The following is a 19,824-nucleotide window of genomic DNA, read 5'->3' on the forward strand; positions in this document are numbered from 1 at the left end:
ATGATCAAAGACTTGAGTAACCAATTTTAATGAGCTGTAGCTGACAGGGCAATGCAAAGAGGAACTGAGCATGGTGGCCATTAGCATGGGCCATGAGTTAGCACCTGACAGGAGAAAACTCCTTAACTTGCCGGAAAGGTATAGCCTGGTTTCGTTGTGGACTGGTTTGATGGGTGGCCTGTGCCAGTACCTGGCTATAAAACCCCTCAGTAATGGAGATTGGGACAAGCAATGTCACGCAGGTGTCCCAGCCTGCTTAGACGCCAAGGGCCCAAGGTGGGACTGTTAGGTGTTAGTGCCCAGAGCCTGACTGCAAGTAGTAGGAGCGAGCATTGCCTTTCCCCGGGCTTGACTGTGCTCACTCGCGGCAGTGGGATTGGTGTGCATCGCCGTTAACTCGGTCGTCGTGCGTGAGTGTGCAGGTGCGTGCGCAGAGCTCTCCCTTGATACAGCCTTCCCCTCGCTTGGGCCACTTAACAAATTGTGTTTAGCAGTGCCACGTTGTCTGGGGTTCCTTTCCTCCCCGTGACGGCTCTAGTCGCGGAGATACTGTGTCATTCAGACCATCTCCATTATTTTTTTCGGTGTTACAGATGGCTCTTCCTGTGGTTCAAAACCTCAGAATGGGTTCACCTTGTCTCTTAATTCTCACACCGACCAACCCAAGAAGAGGTGACAGTGAAATGAATTGGCTAGAACTAAAAAAATATCTGAAGAGGAATGAATACCTCCGCAAAGCAAGATGACGAACGACTAACTGGAGCGCTCTCATGGAGTTAGAGAAAGATGGTGGCTCATCCCATGTATTTCACACGCTTGAACCCCTAACTTCTTCAGCGTCGTCTCTGCATGGTGGTCGGAGGCCCCTGTCCGCGCTCGGACGTCCCGGGGCAGGGGCCGAGGCAGGGACGCCGGGTGCAGGGCCGCGGTGGCTTTGCGGTGTCACAGCCCGGGTGGCCCTGTTTTCCTTTGGGGGTTGTACTCGTTGTGTCAGCAAAGGAGACGTCACTTCTCGGTGTCTGCGCTCACAAACGTGTCTCTGCTGCCTGCCTTTCTCGTTAGATTTTGAACTCTTTATGAGTCACACTCCTTCCCGTCCCATCATCTGCAAAAGTCTGAAAACTGAATGATATTGGTAAAAACATTTTTTTTGGTGGGAGTTTTCCTTTTGGTCTCTGGATGTGTGTCAAAGCCTAAATCTGCTCCTTCCCTCCCCCCCCCCCCCCATTTTCTTTATGGAATTCAAGCAGTCTCTGTAGTTACTATGGATTGATTCCATATCGTGGAAAGCTAGGTTTACTTGTTTTCACGGATATTTTTCCCTGTCTGAATTACAGTTTTCCAAGTTTTCAGGAGCTATCCGCAGACTGATTCTCGGTAAATCAGCCGCGATGCGCGGCGTGCTGGGTGGCGATTTCCCAGGTGGTGGTTCTGGGCTCCCGTCTGCGGGAGAGGAGCACGCTGCAGTGACACGCCAGCTCTTAATGTGTGCTGCAGAAAATAATTTGAATGTGCGTTAGTTTGAAGCAATAGCATTGCTTTGAGATACGAAAGAGAATGGTCCCCAACAGCTGCAATGACATTTTCGTTCTCCTTTCTTTTATAAAAGTCAGTACCCTGCAAAATACTTATTTTTATTCACTCGGTGTAATTTACCCACAGTTCACGGCCTGCCTTAGTTAGTCGTGCACAGCAGCTGTGTATGCCTCTGAAGTCAGCAAGAGATGATTTTACCTGTGGTTGTTGAGTTTTGCCTGTCAACTACAGCAGCGATTGCATGTTCGTAAAATTTGTCCTTTTAAAATTAAAAGGCTGAAGAAGTGAAGTAGGAATTAGAAAATGCATGATACACAAACTCCTTCAAGATTTTAATGGTTGCGTTTGAGCAGTTTTGTTCCAGTGGAGCTAAAGGTAGACTGAAAGGCAAGATGTGTTTGTGGGATGAACAGAATCAAAAAGACAGGGCATAAACATGAGCTCTTGCATATATTCTGTATCAAATTCATGTTCCAGCTGGTTCACTGTGTCTGGCTTTAGCAACACCTAGAGCACTGAGAGATGGATGAGAAAAGGCATCGGCCTCTAACTCTGGGTGATAGCGGGGCTTTCTGGTGTCGTTCAGCCTGCGAGTCTCTGCAGCAGTGAATCCAGATTTAGGGCATACAGCACTTGAGCAAAAATGTTAAAATCAAATTATGCAAAACAAACTGGTATAAACTTATCCTGCAGGTTCAAATTTGTTCAGACAGTTTTGAAGGGAATAACTTTGTCTCAACAGATTTTTTCCAGATCAGATTTTATCTGTTCTCCCTCAAGTCAGTTTAAAGGCAGCATAAACCACAAAATCGTGCTGTGTCTTTTTGGGTTTTTTTTAGGCATAAACATGCGCTCTTACATATATTCTATATCAAATTCATGTTGCCAAATGATCTTAAAAGGTTATGTAATTAATAAATATGTAATTATGGTTGCAAAGAGTGATACTAATTGTCAGAATAACTCCCGTGAAAATAGAAATTGCCTGCAGAACCTTACCTGGGACATAACTTCAGCTATAATTTTATGGCTAATGTTAAAATTGAAAGATGTTCTTGCATAATTACAACTGAAGATAGTGGAGATGAAAAAACAAAAGAGCCCCTTTTACTCAGGAAGATTGCTTTCTCAAGTTGGAAATAATACTTTAGTAGAACTCGCAGTAGGCTGAATGTTTCTGACTTTGAAGACCTCTGTTCAGCAGAACTCGGCAGCGATGTTGTTGTTAGGGTTGTTGCCTGTGTGCGGGTCCTCGTGCAGCGTACGAGCGGTGCTGTCCGGGGAGCTGCGCGATGCGCGGGGGCCGGCGCTGGGCTTGCTCGGAAGCTCTGGCTTCGTCAGCAGATGGGCGCGACGGGAGCAGCCGGGTGGGCTATGGTCTCTGCTCGCGTTCGTCTACCGTTCTTGAAAATGGAGCCCCGCTGCCGAGACACGGGCGTTTTGTTTTGTTGCTGTTGTGCGGAGGCCGGTCTAGGAGCAGAGCGATGCTATCGCAGGCGGCGCCCCCCCCGCGGGCTGACGTAGTGGGGTCTGATCCAGGTGACTTTTAGAAGAAAATATTACAAGGAAGGTTTCTGTGCACAGACGGTAGTAATAAAAACTCATGTTAGCTGTGTAAAAAGTGTTTATCTGGAGTTGAGATAATGTGACACAGAAATCTACTTAAAAGTCATACATATAAAGAGATAATTTTAAAAAATCCCTTTTCTGGCAAGCAGGTGTGAAATTGTGAAAGCAGGAACGAGTTATACCTGGTACAGCACATTCTGTCCCAGCAACTGTGCATTCCCATTTTGTGCTCTTTCAAGCTCCAGATCCCTGACATTGCAAAACACTGCAGGGTGAAAACCAGACACCTCCGGGAAAAGACACTACCACATAAATTTGAGTCCTGAGAAAATAATTTTTTGTAGATGATTATTATGCTCTCTCAGTAGGTGGAATTAATTGTGGATTTTTAAAGTAGGCAACAAAAAAGTTTCTTTGGACTGAATATACCTGTCATACAAGTTAGTCTGTTCTAATGCTGCATGTGTGTATCTACAAGAGCCTGTGCAGCGTGGTCTAGGTGACCCTGCATGAGCAGGGGGGTTGGACTAGATGGTCTTCAGGCCGGAGGTCCCTTCCAACCTCAGCTATTTTGTGATTCTGTGATGGGTAAGCAGTTTTTTGTGGCATTTCTTCATTTATCTTCAGAAATAGATCTCTGGTTATAATGTTCTGCCTTTGTATGTAGACAAAAGTATAGAATGAAATGGAGAAAGTTGAAAGATGACAGATGAGTTCAGGACTGACATTGTTCTAAAGTACATTGAGAAAAGCTGTTCGACATGTACCTTATTTTTCATACTTTGCAAAGTCCTTTTGCAAAGATACGGAGCGTGATATTCCTTCCATACTGGAGCAAATAAGGGTAATTCAGGAACATTTTCCTTGAGATCGACCGAGTTGCAAATAAATAAAACTGATGTAGGGGACAACTAGATCCCAGTTCAAGTTTTTCTTAAGAGGTTCTAACTGTCTTTCGTATCCCCCATCATCCTGAAAGCTGTAGAGGTAGGAGCTTTGAGAAGCTTGTTTGCTGGAAAATGTGCATTATTTCATAAACTTTACTCAAATGTCATTGTTTTTGTCTTTCAAACATTGGAAACTTTAGCCTCCAGTGTAGCCTCTCTGTATGGAAATTACGGGAAAATCTCTCAACAATCTAATCTACTCATGTATTTGTGATATTCTGAGTGGTCCAGTATCTTTTGAAACATTTTATTTGATCTACCTAGATAAAGAAACAGACTGTCATCGTGAGGCTTCCAAACAGAAGTAGTTTATGTTCTTAGGAGAGGTCTAACTTTAAGGCAGACACAGAATTTGGAAGTATCTGTAGGACGAAATTGCTAAATTAACTTAGGAGTATTTCTGTATATAACACAACCCTCAAATTTAGTAAATATAGAACAAATGAAAACTCTGTGTGCGTGCATGTCATACGCAGAGATACAGACATAAAGTTAAGAATTGGGCTCCCATGAGGCTAGACATGCGGCCTCATAGAAAGCAAAACGAGAAAACCTCTGATCCAACATCAAGGGAGTTAACGGTTAAATTACTTAATTGGATTTTTAAAAAATCATTTCTTTCCACGTATCTTTTAGTTTAATTTTGGAGACTGTTCTTGATTACAACCAACTTCTCTGGTTTATTACAAGCCAACTTTTCTTTCTTTTCCATTTCCACCTCTTGCTTTCTGTTTCATCACGTGAGCCCGCTGTGGACCTCTAGTTAATTTGAAGTTATTAGCTGGCTTCTCCTAAAATTTGGAGCATTGAAGCTGATTCATTGCAGCAGTAAGTTTCTTTGTAGAAACAGTGTATTTCTTTACTGACTGAATTCTATTTCTGATTACTAAAAGTTTCAGTCTCCTCTTATGGAGAGATCTTTAATTGTAAGGCTCAACAAACCTTACTGCTGCAGTGCCAAAACATATGGTGCATACATAAAAAAATGAAACAATTTTTCACACTGTTTCAAGTGAACTGAGGCTGACAAAAGCCGAACTTTTAGTTTCTCCTGAGCAAAATAGATCACCAGCTTTCAATTTTAAATGGAAGAAATAGCAAAGCTGCCCCAAACTACTTGTTTGCAATGAGTTTAAGTTAAGCAGACTTGTTTTTAAGAACTTTTTTATTTGATGGGAGAGTTTTTCCGTCAAATCTTGTCTGTCAGCTGTAGTTAAGAGGGAAAGAGTTGCATCTGAAGCGCTGATAGGACTCTGGCACTGCTCCCTTTGCTGAAAGAGCCATTAATGCAGACATCAAAAGAAGGTGCAGAAATGCTGAGGAGGAGCTAGGCTGCAGTCGAAATATCTGAAAGGAAAAATGCAAGGCAGCGTATCTGAAGTTACTGCACTTGGTGGGTTTGAGGATGAGTGGTGTCCTGCACTGTAACTGCAACTCAGCTGTTGCAAGAGCAGTTATTGAAGTTGGTTTTTGGAACGAGTATTGGTTAAAGTTGGCCAATCTAGAGTGCAAATTATTCAGTACTGTGCGAATTTCACCTTTTGTATGGTTGAGGGTGGAGGTGTGTGAAGTGGAGTTAATGAGACTATAGTTCACTGGCATTTCAGAGATTTTGCAAAAAACGCCTGTTTCGTATGACCTGGAATTCAGATTTTTCAGCAAAAAGAGAAGTCAAAACTTCATTTTGCATCAAGCATTTCATTTTGTTTTTTTTTAATCTTCTTCCCTTTTGAAAGTAAAATCAAAAAGAGGTTTTATTATATAGAAAAGCGTTCTCATGTTCAGTTTTGAAAACATTGCAACAGAACAGATTTTTCCTCTTCCTTACACACCATAAAAATGAATCTAAACTGAGAAAATGTGTTATATGCTTTGTTATAGGCAGATCTATGATTTTTGTTAAAATAAGTTTGTTTAAAACTATTTATTTAGCTTTATTAAGGAATATATTCATAACTTCTGCTTTTTATTCACTTTAGGTTTTTTAATAGCTGCAGCCTAGTGTTAAACACAATACATCCTAAATGTTTTATAGGGTACCTAAAGTCATCCATTTATCATTTATAACATATGTTGCAAAAACAGTAAGTAACATTTAGCAGATGTTTATTGCTAATGTTATATTACTATAAAAGTGTACTATAAAGATGTTACTCTTTTTGGTAGATCAATTTCAGTTACTTGAAATAAAATTTCCTGAGCTATAGAAATGAAATAAAATGAAAGGCTGAAGTAAAAGTGCAATCTGTCAGCTTCGTTAGACATGGAAGTTGATTCTGTATTTAATTAAACTTACTTTCTAATGCAAAATACTATGCATTTGAGGTATTCAAGACTGTCCTCATACATTTTAGTGGTAATTTTCACTATCTGAGTGCCCACTGGAATCTGTCTGGTTTTGAATACTGAGACAGGAGAATCTACATTAAAAAAAAAAAAAAAAAAAAGCCAAACACTTTCACTTGCATTTGGGAAGTCAGAGAGGGATGAATCGTGTTTATAAGATAACTAGGGAATGCTCACTGAAACTAGTTTTTGAGTTTCAAACAGATGAAAGAAAATACTTCATGCTTAGGTAGTGAACCTCGGGAACCCATTGCCACGGGACGCGGCAGCGGCGGGTCAGACGAGCGCGTGCCCAGCAGGTCCGCGTGCGGGCACGGCAGGATCGGGCAGGACGGGCCGCACCCTCGCCCGCTCCTTCTGCCAGGGCTGTCGATGCTGGGTAAGGGACCCAGGGCAGCGTGTGGCCAGGCTCACTCTTCCTAAATAGCGTTGCTTTTGCCCCTGGCAAAGACAGGATTTGGTAGGCTAGTGGCAAGGACAGTCGCGTGCAGAGGGGGCCCAAGCTAACGCGCTTTGCTTGAGTATCCTGCGCTGCAAGAAACAGAGCACTAGGTGGGCTGCTGGTCTGACCTGGATGCATGTTCTTACGCTCTTAATTACTTCTGTTTCCAAGGCACACTGCTGCTTTCCACAGAAGTTGAAGTTCCCCAAGGCGTTTCTCACTTTGCTATTTCTTCAGTTTGAGTTTGATGGAGCTGCGTGAGTTTTTCACTTCTCACCCTATCTGAAAGTCTTAAAGACAATATTTACAAGTGTTACTACTCATTCGTGGACAGACCCACAGATGTTACTGATGTACTCTGCTTCTTTGTACTTGCTTTCACTGCCACATAGATGTGTTGTTTGAATGTTTGCCACCACATTGATGGTATCTCTGTCCTCCCTCGGGCTGCTTTGATCTTCAAGTGCTGCTCCAAGGCAGTTCCTGACCTGCTCACTCTTGCTGACCTTAGCGCTCTCTCTGCTTCTCTTCCGATGCTTTTAATCTTCTCTCTGCATACCTAATGCTTCCTTCCTCTGTTAGCACAGTGCTTGCTCGAGGGTTCCTAGCGTCGCTGTGCTTCCCAGCAGACCTGCTCGTCTCTGCAGCTTCATCCTCGGACTGCCGCGAGGCACCCTGCCACGTCTCTCTTCTCCCCGGCCGTGCTTGGCGCTGCAGCCGTTTCGTGTCGCGCGCTGTGGATCGAGCTGGGCACACTGATGTCAGGCTGACAAGACGAGCTGCTCCCCGTGATTTGTGTGGTTAGAGCACTTAGGTTGGAGGTCCGCGTTCAATTCTCTCCGTTTCCTGAGGGAATGTGGCGCTCTCCGCCCCACACCGCAGTCCTCATGCCGAGGCCCAGGTTTGGTTCTGTACCTGAGGGTGCTCAGCGGTGGAACGGCCCCAGCATGCGGGAGACAACTCAACCACCGCAGACCAGGGAGCGGGCAGGAGGAGCGCGACTTCTCTAGCAATTCACTTGCCTGGGAGACAAACCCAGGTTTCAGCGCCTGCCCTGAGGTTTATATTCTGAATCCAGGAGTTTTGTGTGCAGTGTGTAAAAATTAGCTATTGCAATGTTCACTAGCTGGGCAGTTGAGTTTCCTTCCAATCAACATGTCTGTTCCTCTAACACCACCTTGTTTTGTGCATAGCTTGTGTCCCTACGTGCGGCTTTGCTGGCCTGAGATGATAGAATCAGATTCTATTCAGTAGTTAGGAAAGAGAGGGACAGTGAAGAGCCTTTCTGCCTGATCCCTGGTTAGCTCTTTCAGGCATGTGTGCATGCTTTTATAGAGGCCTTTTCTGCAAACATTTTATATGAAAAATGTAAAACTATCACTTGCTGCAAACAAATGTAATGATGGCTGCACATGTTCTAAAAACTTGGTCCTGCTTTGATCCAGACTAAAACTGAGCGGGATCAGGCCCTTTATTTCTACCATATTAGTAAATTTTCCCATTTGTTGCCTGTGAAAACCCATCCAATAAACGTATCCTCATAGATGGCCTGGCTTTAGGACAGACCAAGGACAGTAGTAGAACATCACTGACTGTGGCACAGAACTGTAGCTGTGCTTTGAGAGGTGAGAAGGCAGCCGAGAAGGGAAATTTTGTTACTTCTTTTTCCCTTGTGCGGCTGGAAAAAAGAATCAAGCTTTGTAATTATGATAGAACTGTCCCAGAATTAAATGGTTCAAATAACCTTCCTGATCCTCCTGTTCTATTCTGGGAGAAAGAGCAGAGGGAGATAAAGAAAAAATAATTACTAGTGCCGTGAAATGAAAAGCGGTGATTATACTGTAAAGCAGGCCCCGCAGCCATGTGTCTGAGCTGGCAGTGGATGTGGAAGTGCATCAGAGAATCATAGCCCAACCCCATTTGGGGTTAGGCCTACTCCCGTTTCTACTGTTTTGCCACCAGTATAATCTCTATTGATTTCAATAGTGTATGGAAGTTCTGGTGCTGTTACTGCGAGTGGATACCTCAGAGCAGAGTCATGCCCACGGCTCATTTCTGCGAGTCTTGTTCTCTCTGTGCTGGATCCTTGCAGAGCCTGGCTGCTTGCGCTAAGCAAGCCCGGAGTAATGTCACAGACCAAAATGAGATTACCTTTGCACAGCCCTGGCCTGTATGCGAGCAGACTTAAATAATTCAGCATGGAAGATTCGCTCTAGGCCTTTTGCTGTGCCCATTAAGCAGTCTTTGCCTGTAAATGGAAAGGCACAGATGGGTGTCGGACTGACTCAGGAGGCTGTGCTTATGTGAAGTGTGGGAGTGCTCAGAAGAGGACGGAGAATACCCTTTCGCTCAGCTGTCTAGAAGGGCAGTGCTCAGGTCATCACAGTCGCGTGGATTTAATGTAATGTTTGGCACTCGGTCTATACTCCGTTCCTAAGGAGCGTGTGTGCACGCTTTGCTCTTCCCACACTTTGATGTTGCCCTAGCCTGGGCCACCTAGCTTTATCCATCCTGCTCTCTGCGGGGGGATTGACATTCCCAGACTTCGCGCGTGTGCCTGCTCAGCGGCAGAGGAGGCTGCGGGGTGAGTACAGCTAAGTTAAAGCAGACCAAATCGCACGTCAGATTAAACAAGAATACCTTATTTCTCCAGTCCTTACCTCTCTGCTTTTTTCAACATCTTAAACCTCTGCACTACAGAACTGGCAAAAGTACTGGAAGTTCCTTTTTTTCAGGATGCTCGGCTGAGCTGGGGAGATGCTGAGGCAGGGGCATTTCCACTCAGTGTTAACACCGCTTTGTGCTGCCAGGGAGCAGAGAAGGATTCCTAGAATAAATCAGAACTGACTGCTCACAGTCTTCTCCCAAATAATGTCTGGCAGGGAAAGGGCTGTCTCAGTATGCTTGAGTCTTGCCAAATCATTCTGTCTTAGCTGAGACTCTGGTGCTGAATCTCCTTGTCTCCTTAATATATGAAAAATTGTATTGTTTTTGCCTTCTAGAATGTATTTTATATAAAACTGTGATATGTAGAACATGAATTCTACCTGCTTCAAGTGCTATGACAACACTGAACATTGCAGACTTGGTGCTTGGCAGGAGCAAAGCCCCGTGGTTGCTGCTTGGTTACAGTGGTGGAAGGTGCTCTGTGTAGATGGGTTGCAGAGTATGGGATAGGCAAAACTACAGTCTGCATCTTTTCTCCTCCTTCATAATGAGGGTGAAGCCACATCCAATCTTGTGCAGAGGAAGAGGGATGGCGAGTGGGTGATAGAGCATTAGCAGCCAGAGGAATATCTGAGACTTGACCCAAAGAGCTGAAGCAGTAACAGTTGGGTAAATACCTTCAACACGATCATTTTAAATGCTTGACGAGGACCAGGCCTCAACTGATGTGAAGCGAGGTTGGTCCACGCTCATCTGCACGAGTGGAAGATCCAGCTCAGCTGTCAGGTGTTTTCTCTGCTCTGCTGCAAAAAGTGAAGTGATGCCTCTGAGGCAGAGGTCTGAGCCCCCGGTGGAACTGGTGCTGCTGTGGTTACGAGGCGTTGTCGTCACTTGCAGCGGAGGGGCTCTCCCCTGGAACATCTCCCACGGAGCTTGCCACCAGCCCTCTGCATAGTCCTGGGAAGCACTTCTGCCCCACAGAAGTAGATAAATAGCATTGCTATCCCCCGTTCCAGAGACGAGGCTCCGTGTTGAATGCAGAGGTAGGAAGCCTTGGGCTTTGTCCTTCTAGGCAGTCTGAAGACGGTAGAAGGCAATCCTTTGTGTGGTGCTGCTTTATTTGTTAGCTGAAAACTAGAGACGCTGTTACACACTGCTGCTCTTCAGCCTGGTGTGAGACTGGAAAATGCTTGTCTCATTATGCAGATTCCTGGTCTGAAAGAGTGGTCTCCCCGGGGTCGGGAGATCCAGAGAGGCAGTTGTGGCCATAGCGGAAGCCCCGCGGTGTGCAGCCAGGTAATGGCCATGTGTAGCAGAGGGACCAAGAGAAACTGGATGTGCCTAGTTATGCTGCCTTACGCTCTTAGCGTCCGTGGCCTCTTTCGTTTCTCACTCACTGCAAAGTGTTCTTTTGTGTTCCCTCATTCTCCTCATCTTTTACCTTTTTATTATTTTTCCCCGTGTTCGTTCTTAGCTGCATATATTCTTGGTCTTCCAATTTCTCTCTCTTGCCAGCTGCTCTCTCTTCTCTTGCCATTTCGTTTTGCTTGTTTCCTGGCATTAGCACGAAAAGGCTGCCTGTTTGTGTGCTCTGTGCGCGGCACTTCCAGCCTTTGATCCGCTGCGTGCTTTGTATTGTGGTGTGCCAGCGTGAGGAGAAAAGATGCTGCGGTCTCCTTCTCGTGGCCCTGTTCGTCGCTGTTAGGTTCTCATTTGACAGCAGGTATGGGCACCTGAGATCTGCTATGCCATTTGCTTAACTGCGGCACCAAGCTCTTAATGTGATACGCAGTCACAGCTAAGGAATATTTTCCTTTTATTGTGTTTTAAGAATGAACAATTAGCATTTGCTTTACAGTAATAATAATAATCATTAAGAATAATAACTCCATATGTAGATTTTAAGTAGTGTTTTTAACATAAAGACGAATGCATACTTTCAGCAGTGTACAATGGAGAAAATAACACTTTAGGTGCAAGCCACAGAATACCTAAATACCATAGATTGCCTAAATAACATTTACCAACCATCACATCTTCATCTGAACGTTATGCCAATCTAGAGAAAGTACCTTCAAAATAATTAGTATCTTGCTTCACTAAATAGCCTCCTTGTGTTGAGTGGATCGTTTTTGGTAATAATACAGGAAGGTCTCCAAATGTTAGAATTTAAAAATAATAACCTAGCCAGTACAGAACAAAAACCCCCAGAAGATACAAAGGAATAAACTGTTACATAATGAAAACTGTGAGTGCTAAGAGTCCTGACTGCAAAAGCAACCCACACGTGGGGAAAGCTTCCAGCTGACTCCCAAATTCATCTGAAGTCAGGCAAGATCTGTTACTGTAGTTGAATCACAGAACCACGGAAGGGCTGAGGCCGGCAGGCACCACTGGAGATGGTCTGCTCCAAGCACTGCCCAAGCAGAGTCAGCTGGAGCAGATTTTTCCAGGACCGTGTCCAGTCGGGTTTGAACATCTCCACGGTGGAGATGTCACAGCCTGTCTGGACAACCCTGTTCTGCAGGGTGCTGTCTCTTTTCTTCTGGATTTGGAGAGGGGAGGATGCGAGCTTGGGGTCAGTTCCTTGTGGCTGAGGTCAGACTGGAAAAAGTGCCCCCATCATTCATAAAGTGACCCATCTGTTGCAGTTTTTCCTTCTTTTTTAAGAAAAAAGCTTAAAGGTTAAGGGTTTTTTTGAAGCTGCTTAGTAGTTGTTTAACAAGCAACACCAACATAAAATGCATCGTTTACCAAAATAAGAGTTTTGCAGCGAGGCAGTACCATTCTGGACGTGTAGGAGCACCAAGAAACGAAAATGTCTTCGGTAGTGACCTCTGGGCGTCAGTTGCTCGTTTCGTGGCGGGTCACTCGGAAGGACGTTGGTCGTGTTACGTGGTGTTCACCCTTCTGTAACGAGCGTCAGAAAGAAGGCCTTTCCCCGGGGCCGGGCGGCGGGTTGTCGTGAGCGGTGCGCGGCGTGCGCAGCCGGCCTTCTGCGTCCGCTCGTGTGCACGCGCGAGGTAGCGTGCCCCTGGGTTTTTGGGCGAGACCGCTGCGAGCTCCTTTAGTGCTCGTTAATCTGCCTCGACAGAGAGCTCCACTGAGTTGTTAATGAATAGCCAGTGCGCTCCTTTGGGATGTTATTACAAAGTAACAGAGGTTTTCTAACATAAATAACATTTGTAAAGCATACAGCAAGAAGCCGAAAAGGTATTTTATTTTTCGCAGGGTTCGCTAGTGCCTCCTGAGTTCGTTGATGAAGAATCAGATGAATGTAATACAGTTGTACAAATTAGGAATGGTTTCTGGCCAATGCAAACATTATTCTACCTAGTGTCAATAACTCAGTCTTCCTGAAATGACTTAGCAGTTGGTTTGCATAGTATGTTTGATTCCTTAGAGAGGCATAGAGATTCATTTTTAATCACACAATAACTCACTGTTTTTACATGATTTCAAAGTTACTTCTTAATAGTATGTTTGAATCCTTAGTGCCTAAAGGGGGTCATTTATAGCCCTGGGCTTGTATTATACCTTTAATTTCTTTTGTTATCTACCAGCATTCCCTGAATTCCTGGGTAGTTAATGCTCACTTCGAGTTTCCTGTCACTCACACTATACTATATTTCCATTTTTCTTAGCCGTGTAATCTTCTCTGCAGATATGAATAGGCAAAACAGATCAGCCATACATGCTGGAGACCAAACGTTTTGCTTGTGCTTTTTTTTCAGTGGTACAAAGGAAAGCCGTGGTTTCTTGCGCAGTGTGGAGCCACCCGGCTACAGCAAGATTGATGCCTTGCTGCTGACAGTTGTAAGGCCGCTGGAAAGGGAAGAACAGAGCAGAAGGGTTTCAGATTTGGAGAGGACTGATGTTACTGTTCCCTGTTGTTTTTCTGCTCCCCTGTCTTCAGATGCTTCCAGATTTTTCCCTATCTAAGTGACTTTTACCTCATCTCTAATCTCACTTCAAGTTTTCCTGATCTTTCCACTTCATTCGGATTCATTTTCCAATTCAAAAGCTTTTGATACTGAATCCTTCCTGTCTCTCCTGTTGTCCTACTTCTCTCTCCCCCTATTTTTAGCAGGCTCACCGCTTTCTTTGGGAATCTTCTGTGAGTTTTCATTTGCAGTGATATCTATATTTTCCTTACAGGATCTTTCTACACTAATTCCCTGGTCTGTCTCACAGCCGCATGCCAGCCCTTCTCCTTGCTCTTAAATATTTTCTGAATCACGACATCTGCTAATCCTGCTCTGGTTTGTTTTCATCATCCTTTGATTTTATGACCGTTTTGATCTCATTCCAACGACCCTGTGTTCTCCTGTGGGCTGTCTGCCATGTGGATGCAAACTGGCCGTCTTCTCTCTGCGTCTCTCCGGTGGCTCACAGCTTTGGAGAAGTGGTCTTTTCTTTCTGGCTGCAACAGATGTCATGACTTTTAAGTCTAGACTGTAGCTCTCTTTCTGTTAGTTGAAAGTCTGGGCGTTTTGTGGCAGCAAACTTGTGGTTGTTGTGGCTTGGTGTTAATGTCCCTACATCAATTACAATGACGCTTTCTTCCAGTGTTAGACTGCAGTGGTATAATAATAGGTAGAAAAATGCTAATAATTACACCACCATATAGGAATGCATTCATAGAAAGAGAAACCCGATCGTACCAAACTGGCCTTAAAAATTTGCTGTTGTAAGGCTTGAAAAAGGGTTTCTTAGGTCTTTAGTGTTGTAGACAGTTGTTCTTAGAGTTAAAAGTTATGCTGGCACCTTTATTTTCATTGATGAAGCTGGAAAAACATGCAGATAAATAAAGAGTGGAAGATTCGTTTGATCTTTAACATTTCATTTTAGTTTTCAGTCTTTCCCAAATTTGAGGATGTTGGATGCCGAGTGTAGTAACTGCATCTGTTGTTTTGCTGCTGTCAGGCATTAACACCAGGCCCTGATGTTGGAATGTCACTGACTGTCCGTTATCTAGCTGAAGTTTTATTATACTTTTATCTTGCCATACTTTTAACTGTTTTGTAAATAAATACAGAATAAACAGAAAAATAAGAAAATGTTCACGATTTTAGGATAGTAAAGAGACAACAAACTCACACGTTATGATGCAACATGCTCATCCTTTTGTACAAACGTTACTGGTATGAAAGGATACTAGTCTTCGTTCTCTTCGTTTTACTGGGAAAGAGAAGCTGTGGATGCAGTCGTCTTTAAGATGTAATACATTTGTGAGTGCAATGAGGTCGTAATTACATAGCTGTCACTGCAGCACCGGGCACGCTCTTGGGAGGCGGGCTGGGCTGGAATGCGTGGAGTTTGGTGAAGTTCAGCAGGGCATACAACCCCGTCATCCTGCTTTTCCTGCGTTCCTTGACATAAAAACAGCCTGAAGTAAGCAAATCCAGATCATGATGTTTATCTTCATTTGTGATTCATGGTTTGTTATTTGATGTCGGCCAAGTCTCTCTCCTGGTAAATACTAAGGCTTCATGTCCTGCAACTCCACTTAACTGCGGAGGTAACGTATTGACAGCGAGCTGTTGGAGGAGTCCCTGGGAATACCTCACTGGGGTGTCTGATGAGGAGCTGCGTATTTTGCTAGCAAAATACCCATTGGGGTGTTCCGACACAGCAGACAGTGCGGAGCTGCAGTGCTACCAACAAGTTAATGTGGCTACATTACTGTGCAACGCTCCTTTCATTTATAATTTATAAAATACTTTCTGGCTCCCTCTCCCCCTCCTCCAGGTTCCTTTGGTTCAACCTCAAGCCAAAACCATTATTGTACTTACAGATTGCGGCTGTCAAAACTGTGCCACAGTGAAGTCAAAGTGGTGGGTGTCTATGTCCTGTGAACAGGCAACAGCTGTCATCTCCCTGCTCGCTGCGAGTGTGTCATGAAGTTCCTCATAGCGCTTATGACTCAGGCTCGTACAAGTCACCCCAAAATAATAAGCCATTCTAGCTGTTGGTGAAAGACAGCTTTCTCATAAAAAGCGGAGTCTCTGGAGCGTACAGCATTGTTCCAGGCAGCTTCAGGTTTCCTGTTTTAGGGACAAGCACGTGTTCTGTAGCAGCATGTTGTCGTATTTAGAAATTCAAATATATTGTGTTCAGAAAGTAATACGCTGCTACGATTTTTTCCCCAAAATGTTGAAATTTGCTCATTTCTTTTTTTTTTTTTTTATTGGAATGAATTACTAATTCCTAAAGGAAATACAGCAGCTGGGGAAAAAAAAGTCAGTGCTTGTTCACTTAACATCTTCTGAACTTCAGATCAGCAGAGCTGTGCATTTAATTTATTAAAAATGACATCTTTGCAGATTGGTTTTAGGGGCTGGTGAATATTCATATCTGCATTTTGTTTCGTGACTGTGGACTAGAGCATGCTTTCTAGATTGTTTGTAGTCATGGATACATTAAAATTGCATTTTTTTTGTTTTCTAAGTGACGATGCTGTTTTACACAAGATTTCAAGCAGTATAATAAAGAATTACGGAAAATTGCCGTACGGAAGTGATGCTAGAAGCTCCCACCCCATGAGCGTTTGCGTAGGGTTTAATCGCCAAAGAAACCTTGTGCTTTAAACCTGCTCATTGCAACTGGGTTTCCTCCTGGAATATCTCTTAGTGACGGAAGTTCACTAATGGATTTGTTGGCCTGTGGAAAAATGGGATCCGTTGCCCGAAGCACTTTGGAGTTGCCTGCGAGGCGATCCCCGTGTGAAGCCTCACGGGCTTCGGCGGCTCCCCAGGGACCAGGCTCCCGCCCGGGGCGCTTGCGCGTCCGCCTGCGAGGCGCTCGAGCGATGCCGGAGTGGGGATTATCTCCGTACTGACACAAATAGACCTGTCAGTGGGATTTTTTGTTGGAGGCTGATACGAGAGAGACTAGATCGCTGCAGCCCTTCAGCGGATAGACGTTGTTAGCGGCTGCTGGGTTTCTGTGCAACTCCTCCTGTGTCCTGAGAGGGACTGTTGTGTTTGAGCTTGTGCTAGAGCACCGGTGCACGAACCGCTCGAGTGTGTTGGTCCGCGTTCGCACGCCCGATAGTCGCCGGTTCTCGTGCGTTGTGGTCACCATACGGCCCTAGCAGTTGCGGTTTGGTTAAGCTCTGCCTGCAGCCTTTTTTTCTGCTTTTTTATTAAGCTCGGCGGCAGCAGTAGCAGGCAGCGTGCTGTGTGCCGCGTCGTGCCCGCGGCGGTCCCCCCGCTCCGGCCCGGGGGCTCGCTCCTGCTTCTGTTCCCTTGGTGCCCAGCCGCCCGGGGGGTCTCCTTATAGATGCAAGATCTTTGTACTATGACGTGTACAAATTTAAATTCTTTTTTCTTTATCTTGTAGTGAACTTTGACCACTTCCAGATTCTCCGAGCAATTGGGAAGGGAAGCTTTGGCAAGGTAGGCTTGAATATTTAGTTTTGAGTTTGCTTATATGTTTTATCAGGACTAAGCTGTTATGTGCTTACCATTTATTGTAACAGTAATGGTGCTGCAAAAAATCATTTTTGTTGTCATATGATGGCTGCTGAGTAAGACAGGCAAAATGTACTCAGGAAAATACTTTGTTGCCATTTGGTATTGTTTTAATTCTTGGTATGGTGGGAAATGGCTGCATTTTCAACTGCCAGGACAACTGCGAACATTTCATGGGAAATATATGCATCATGTTTGCTGTTTCCTAAATGGGTTTACTGATTGTGATTGGTCACAGTAAGTCTAAAAAATGCTGGATGTTGTTCTGGGTGATCGACTGAACTGAGATGATGTGGTCAAGAAGATCCTCTGAAGCCCTGAGCTGTTCTCCCACTGAGAAATGCATTGCTCTGGGGAGGGGTTTTGATTTTTTTTTAAGTAATTTTTTTGCCAAGTAGTGTGTGGGAGAAGATGGGAGATGTCCAAAAAGATGGATGGCTCTGGAAATTAGTTGTTGGTTAATTGCCAAGTTCGTATTCCTTTCTCATTCCTCTATTTACTGACTTTCTTGCTCTCTTCCTGTTTAAGCAACAGTTTAAGCAACTTTTGTCATGAAATTTGAGTTTTATACTGTTCATTTGCATCACAAGCCCAAAGCTCCATGTGTATATGTGTGGGTATGTGTATATGGCCTTGAATTCAGGACATGTTCCTCTCTGACTTCCTTGCATTGGTATTCTTCCGTATTTCTTCCATCATCTGCATTTTACTGTGTCCTCCCAGCAAGTTGCCTCCACCTCTCTGAGGCATCTACACCCAGCGGACAGGAATGGTATGAGCAATAGCTGTGGTCGTGATTCATGAAAATTGTTGAATTCGGTTACCATAATCTTCTCATGTGACAGTTTGTTGGTGTGGGCTTTGTGCCAGAACTGAATGTTATGATGTGACAGGACGGGGCATAGAAATAGGTCTTTGAAATTGTGTAAAATGCAAAATATCAAACTTGTAAAATAGCACAGACTGCTTTAGAGGTTGGTGCAAACGCCTTCTTATCTCCACACAGTACTAAAATAAACTTAAAAAGAAGTTGAACAATCAGAAGAAAGCTGTATCCTCTCGCTTTTCTTTCTGCTGATCTGTCCAGCTTGGCCAGATCCTGCCTGTCTGATTTTGGTGAGCAGCTCATTCAGTGAGGGTCGCTGAGACACACAGCCCAGCGCTGTCCACAGCGCGTGAGAGACTCCGAATCTGGCCCAGGAGATGAAACATCCTGTTGCCCCCGCAACAAGGGAGAGTCTCCTGGAAGTGCCGCTGCTAGAACGGGAACTCTCAGTGTCTTGTGGCTTCTGCTGGTTGTGAAGGACCAAAAAGCCAGCACAAAACCTTACCAAAAAGTATCGTGACATTTTTTCAACCTCATATGAGATGGCTCATCCTTCCAAATGTAAACTTTCCAAAAGAAGGAGATTGAGCCTGGTGTGTTGCAGCACCAGGTGCTGGAAAACTAATTAATTCCAGTTAAAATATGAAAAGGAAAAAATCTTTATCCCAAGACAGGACCTTTTTGGCTTTGAAGAGAGCTGCTTCTCGTAGCTGCTTCCTTTTCTACCTGTTTATGTTAACAACAGGTTAAGTCTAGCACCTAGTGGTCCAGCAGGCATCAGAATTGTGAGTAGTTTCAACAAACTGCTGAAATGAGTCATCAGTTGTCTTTCTGGATAATTATATCACTATGCTGAATTTTCTTTAATACTGAGAAAAGCAATTTTACATTTACAAAGTCTTCTACAACTGACATTTAATTATGGAAAATGAAGAACTACCTACCTGAAAGCTATTATTTGAAATTCATGAGTAATTTAGGTTTTTTTTTTTGGTTCATGTAAGTACTATGGGCCCATATTCAGAAAGTTATTTGGGAGCCAATGTGCTATCTATTTCAGAATTAGAGTATGACCCCTCAATGTGCTGATCTGTGGCCTGTGAAATTTGTAAAGCATGTGATGTAGTCATCACGGGAGCTCATAGACAAAGAAACTTCTGTGTGGCTTTGGGCCAGTTTTCTGTTTCCATTCTCACTTTTGTTTACCTCTCAAGACAGATTGTGTATGGTTTTCAGTACAGAAACTGTACAAAACCATGCAAAATGCAATTCAGAAATTGACTTTGAGGAGACTGAAGAGTCTTAGGACTGAGGTTCTGAAATATCTGCAAAAAAACCTGTTTATTTTTTTTCCCTACAGATGAGTTTAATTGTCTTTAAGATACTATTTCTATCATCTTTAAGGTACTCTTAATCAAATGAAGGTCATGCTTAATTCTATGTTTATTCAAATTAGCTTATGTATAATATTTTCCATATATATATTAGAAATAATATTATTTGACTTTAAGAAGAACATTATGTTTTTCTGTAGCCCAGACTTGCTTCTCAGGGAACAGAGATTGATCAGGTTTTACCTAGTTGGTTCCCATTATAACAGTGAGTCCTAATGTACGTTGAATTCTGAAAATCATTTCATCGTTACTGGTCATTAGGTCCTACATTAGGACTCACTGTTATAATGGGAACCAACTCGGATTTTTATTGTGCTTCATGAGGGCAAGCAAGAGAGCTCATGAGACTGCTGAAATCTCAGAAGATGCTAGCTGCACTGTAGGTATCCTGACATCTCCCTTTTTTAAAATTGACCTTTCCTGGCTGAATCTTTTTCAGTTCAAATGGGTAGGCAGAATGTTAAATTATTCTTCCCAAGGTATTCCTTTTATGTGAGCTATCCTACTCAGTCTGAATCAGCCTTCTGCTGTTTTTTTCCAAGGGATAAAGAATTTGCTAGGGTTATGGAGAATTTATCTTTTATTATTTTCATTTTACTGCTATGAAATAAAAACATATCAG

General features: G+C 43.8%; 1 protein-coding gene across 2 annotated transcripts in view; it reads left to right on the top strand.

Annotated features, from left to right (window-relative positions):
* STK32C (serine/threonine kinase 32C) overlaps positions 1-19,824 on the top strand; it is a 110,015-nt gene that overhangs the window by 41,721 nt on the left and 48,470 nt on the right. The window contains exon 2 of one of the 2 annotated variants that reach the window (XM_062579954.1): positions 16,852-16,907. In XM_062579954.1, coding sequence (XP_062435938.1) covers positions 16,852-16,907 — 56 coding nt within the window. Of the gene's footprint in view, positions 1-16,851; positions 16,908-19,824 lie in introns of those variants that run through there. The other variant, XM_062579955.1, reaches the window with a different exon arrangement.

This window comes from Rhea pennata, chromosome 7 (genome assembly GCF_028389875.1).
Source record: "Rhea pennata isolate bPtePen1 chromosome 7, bPtePen1.pri, whole genome shotgun sequence".
Taxonomy (NCBI): Eukaryota; Metazoa; Chordata; class Aves; order Rheiformes; family Rheidae; genus Rhea; species Rhea pennata.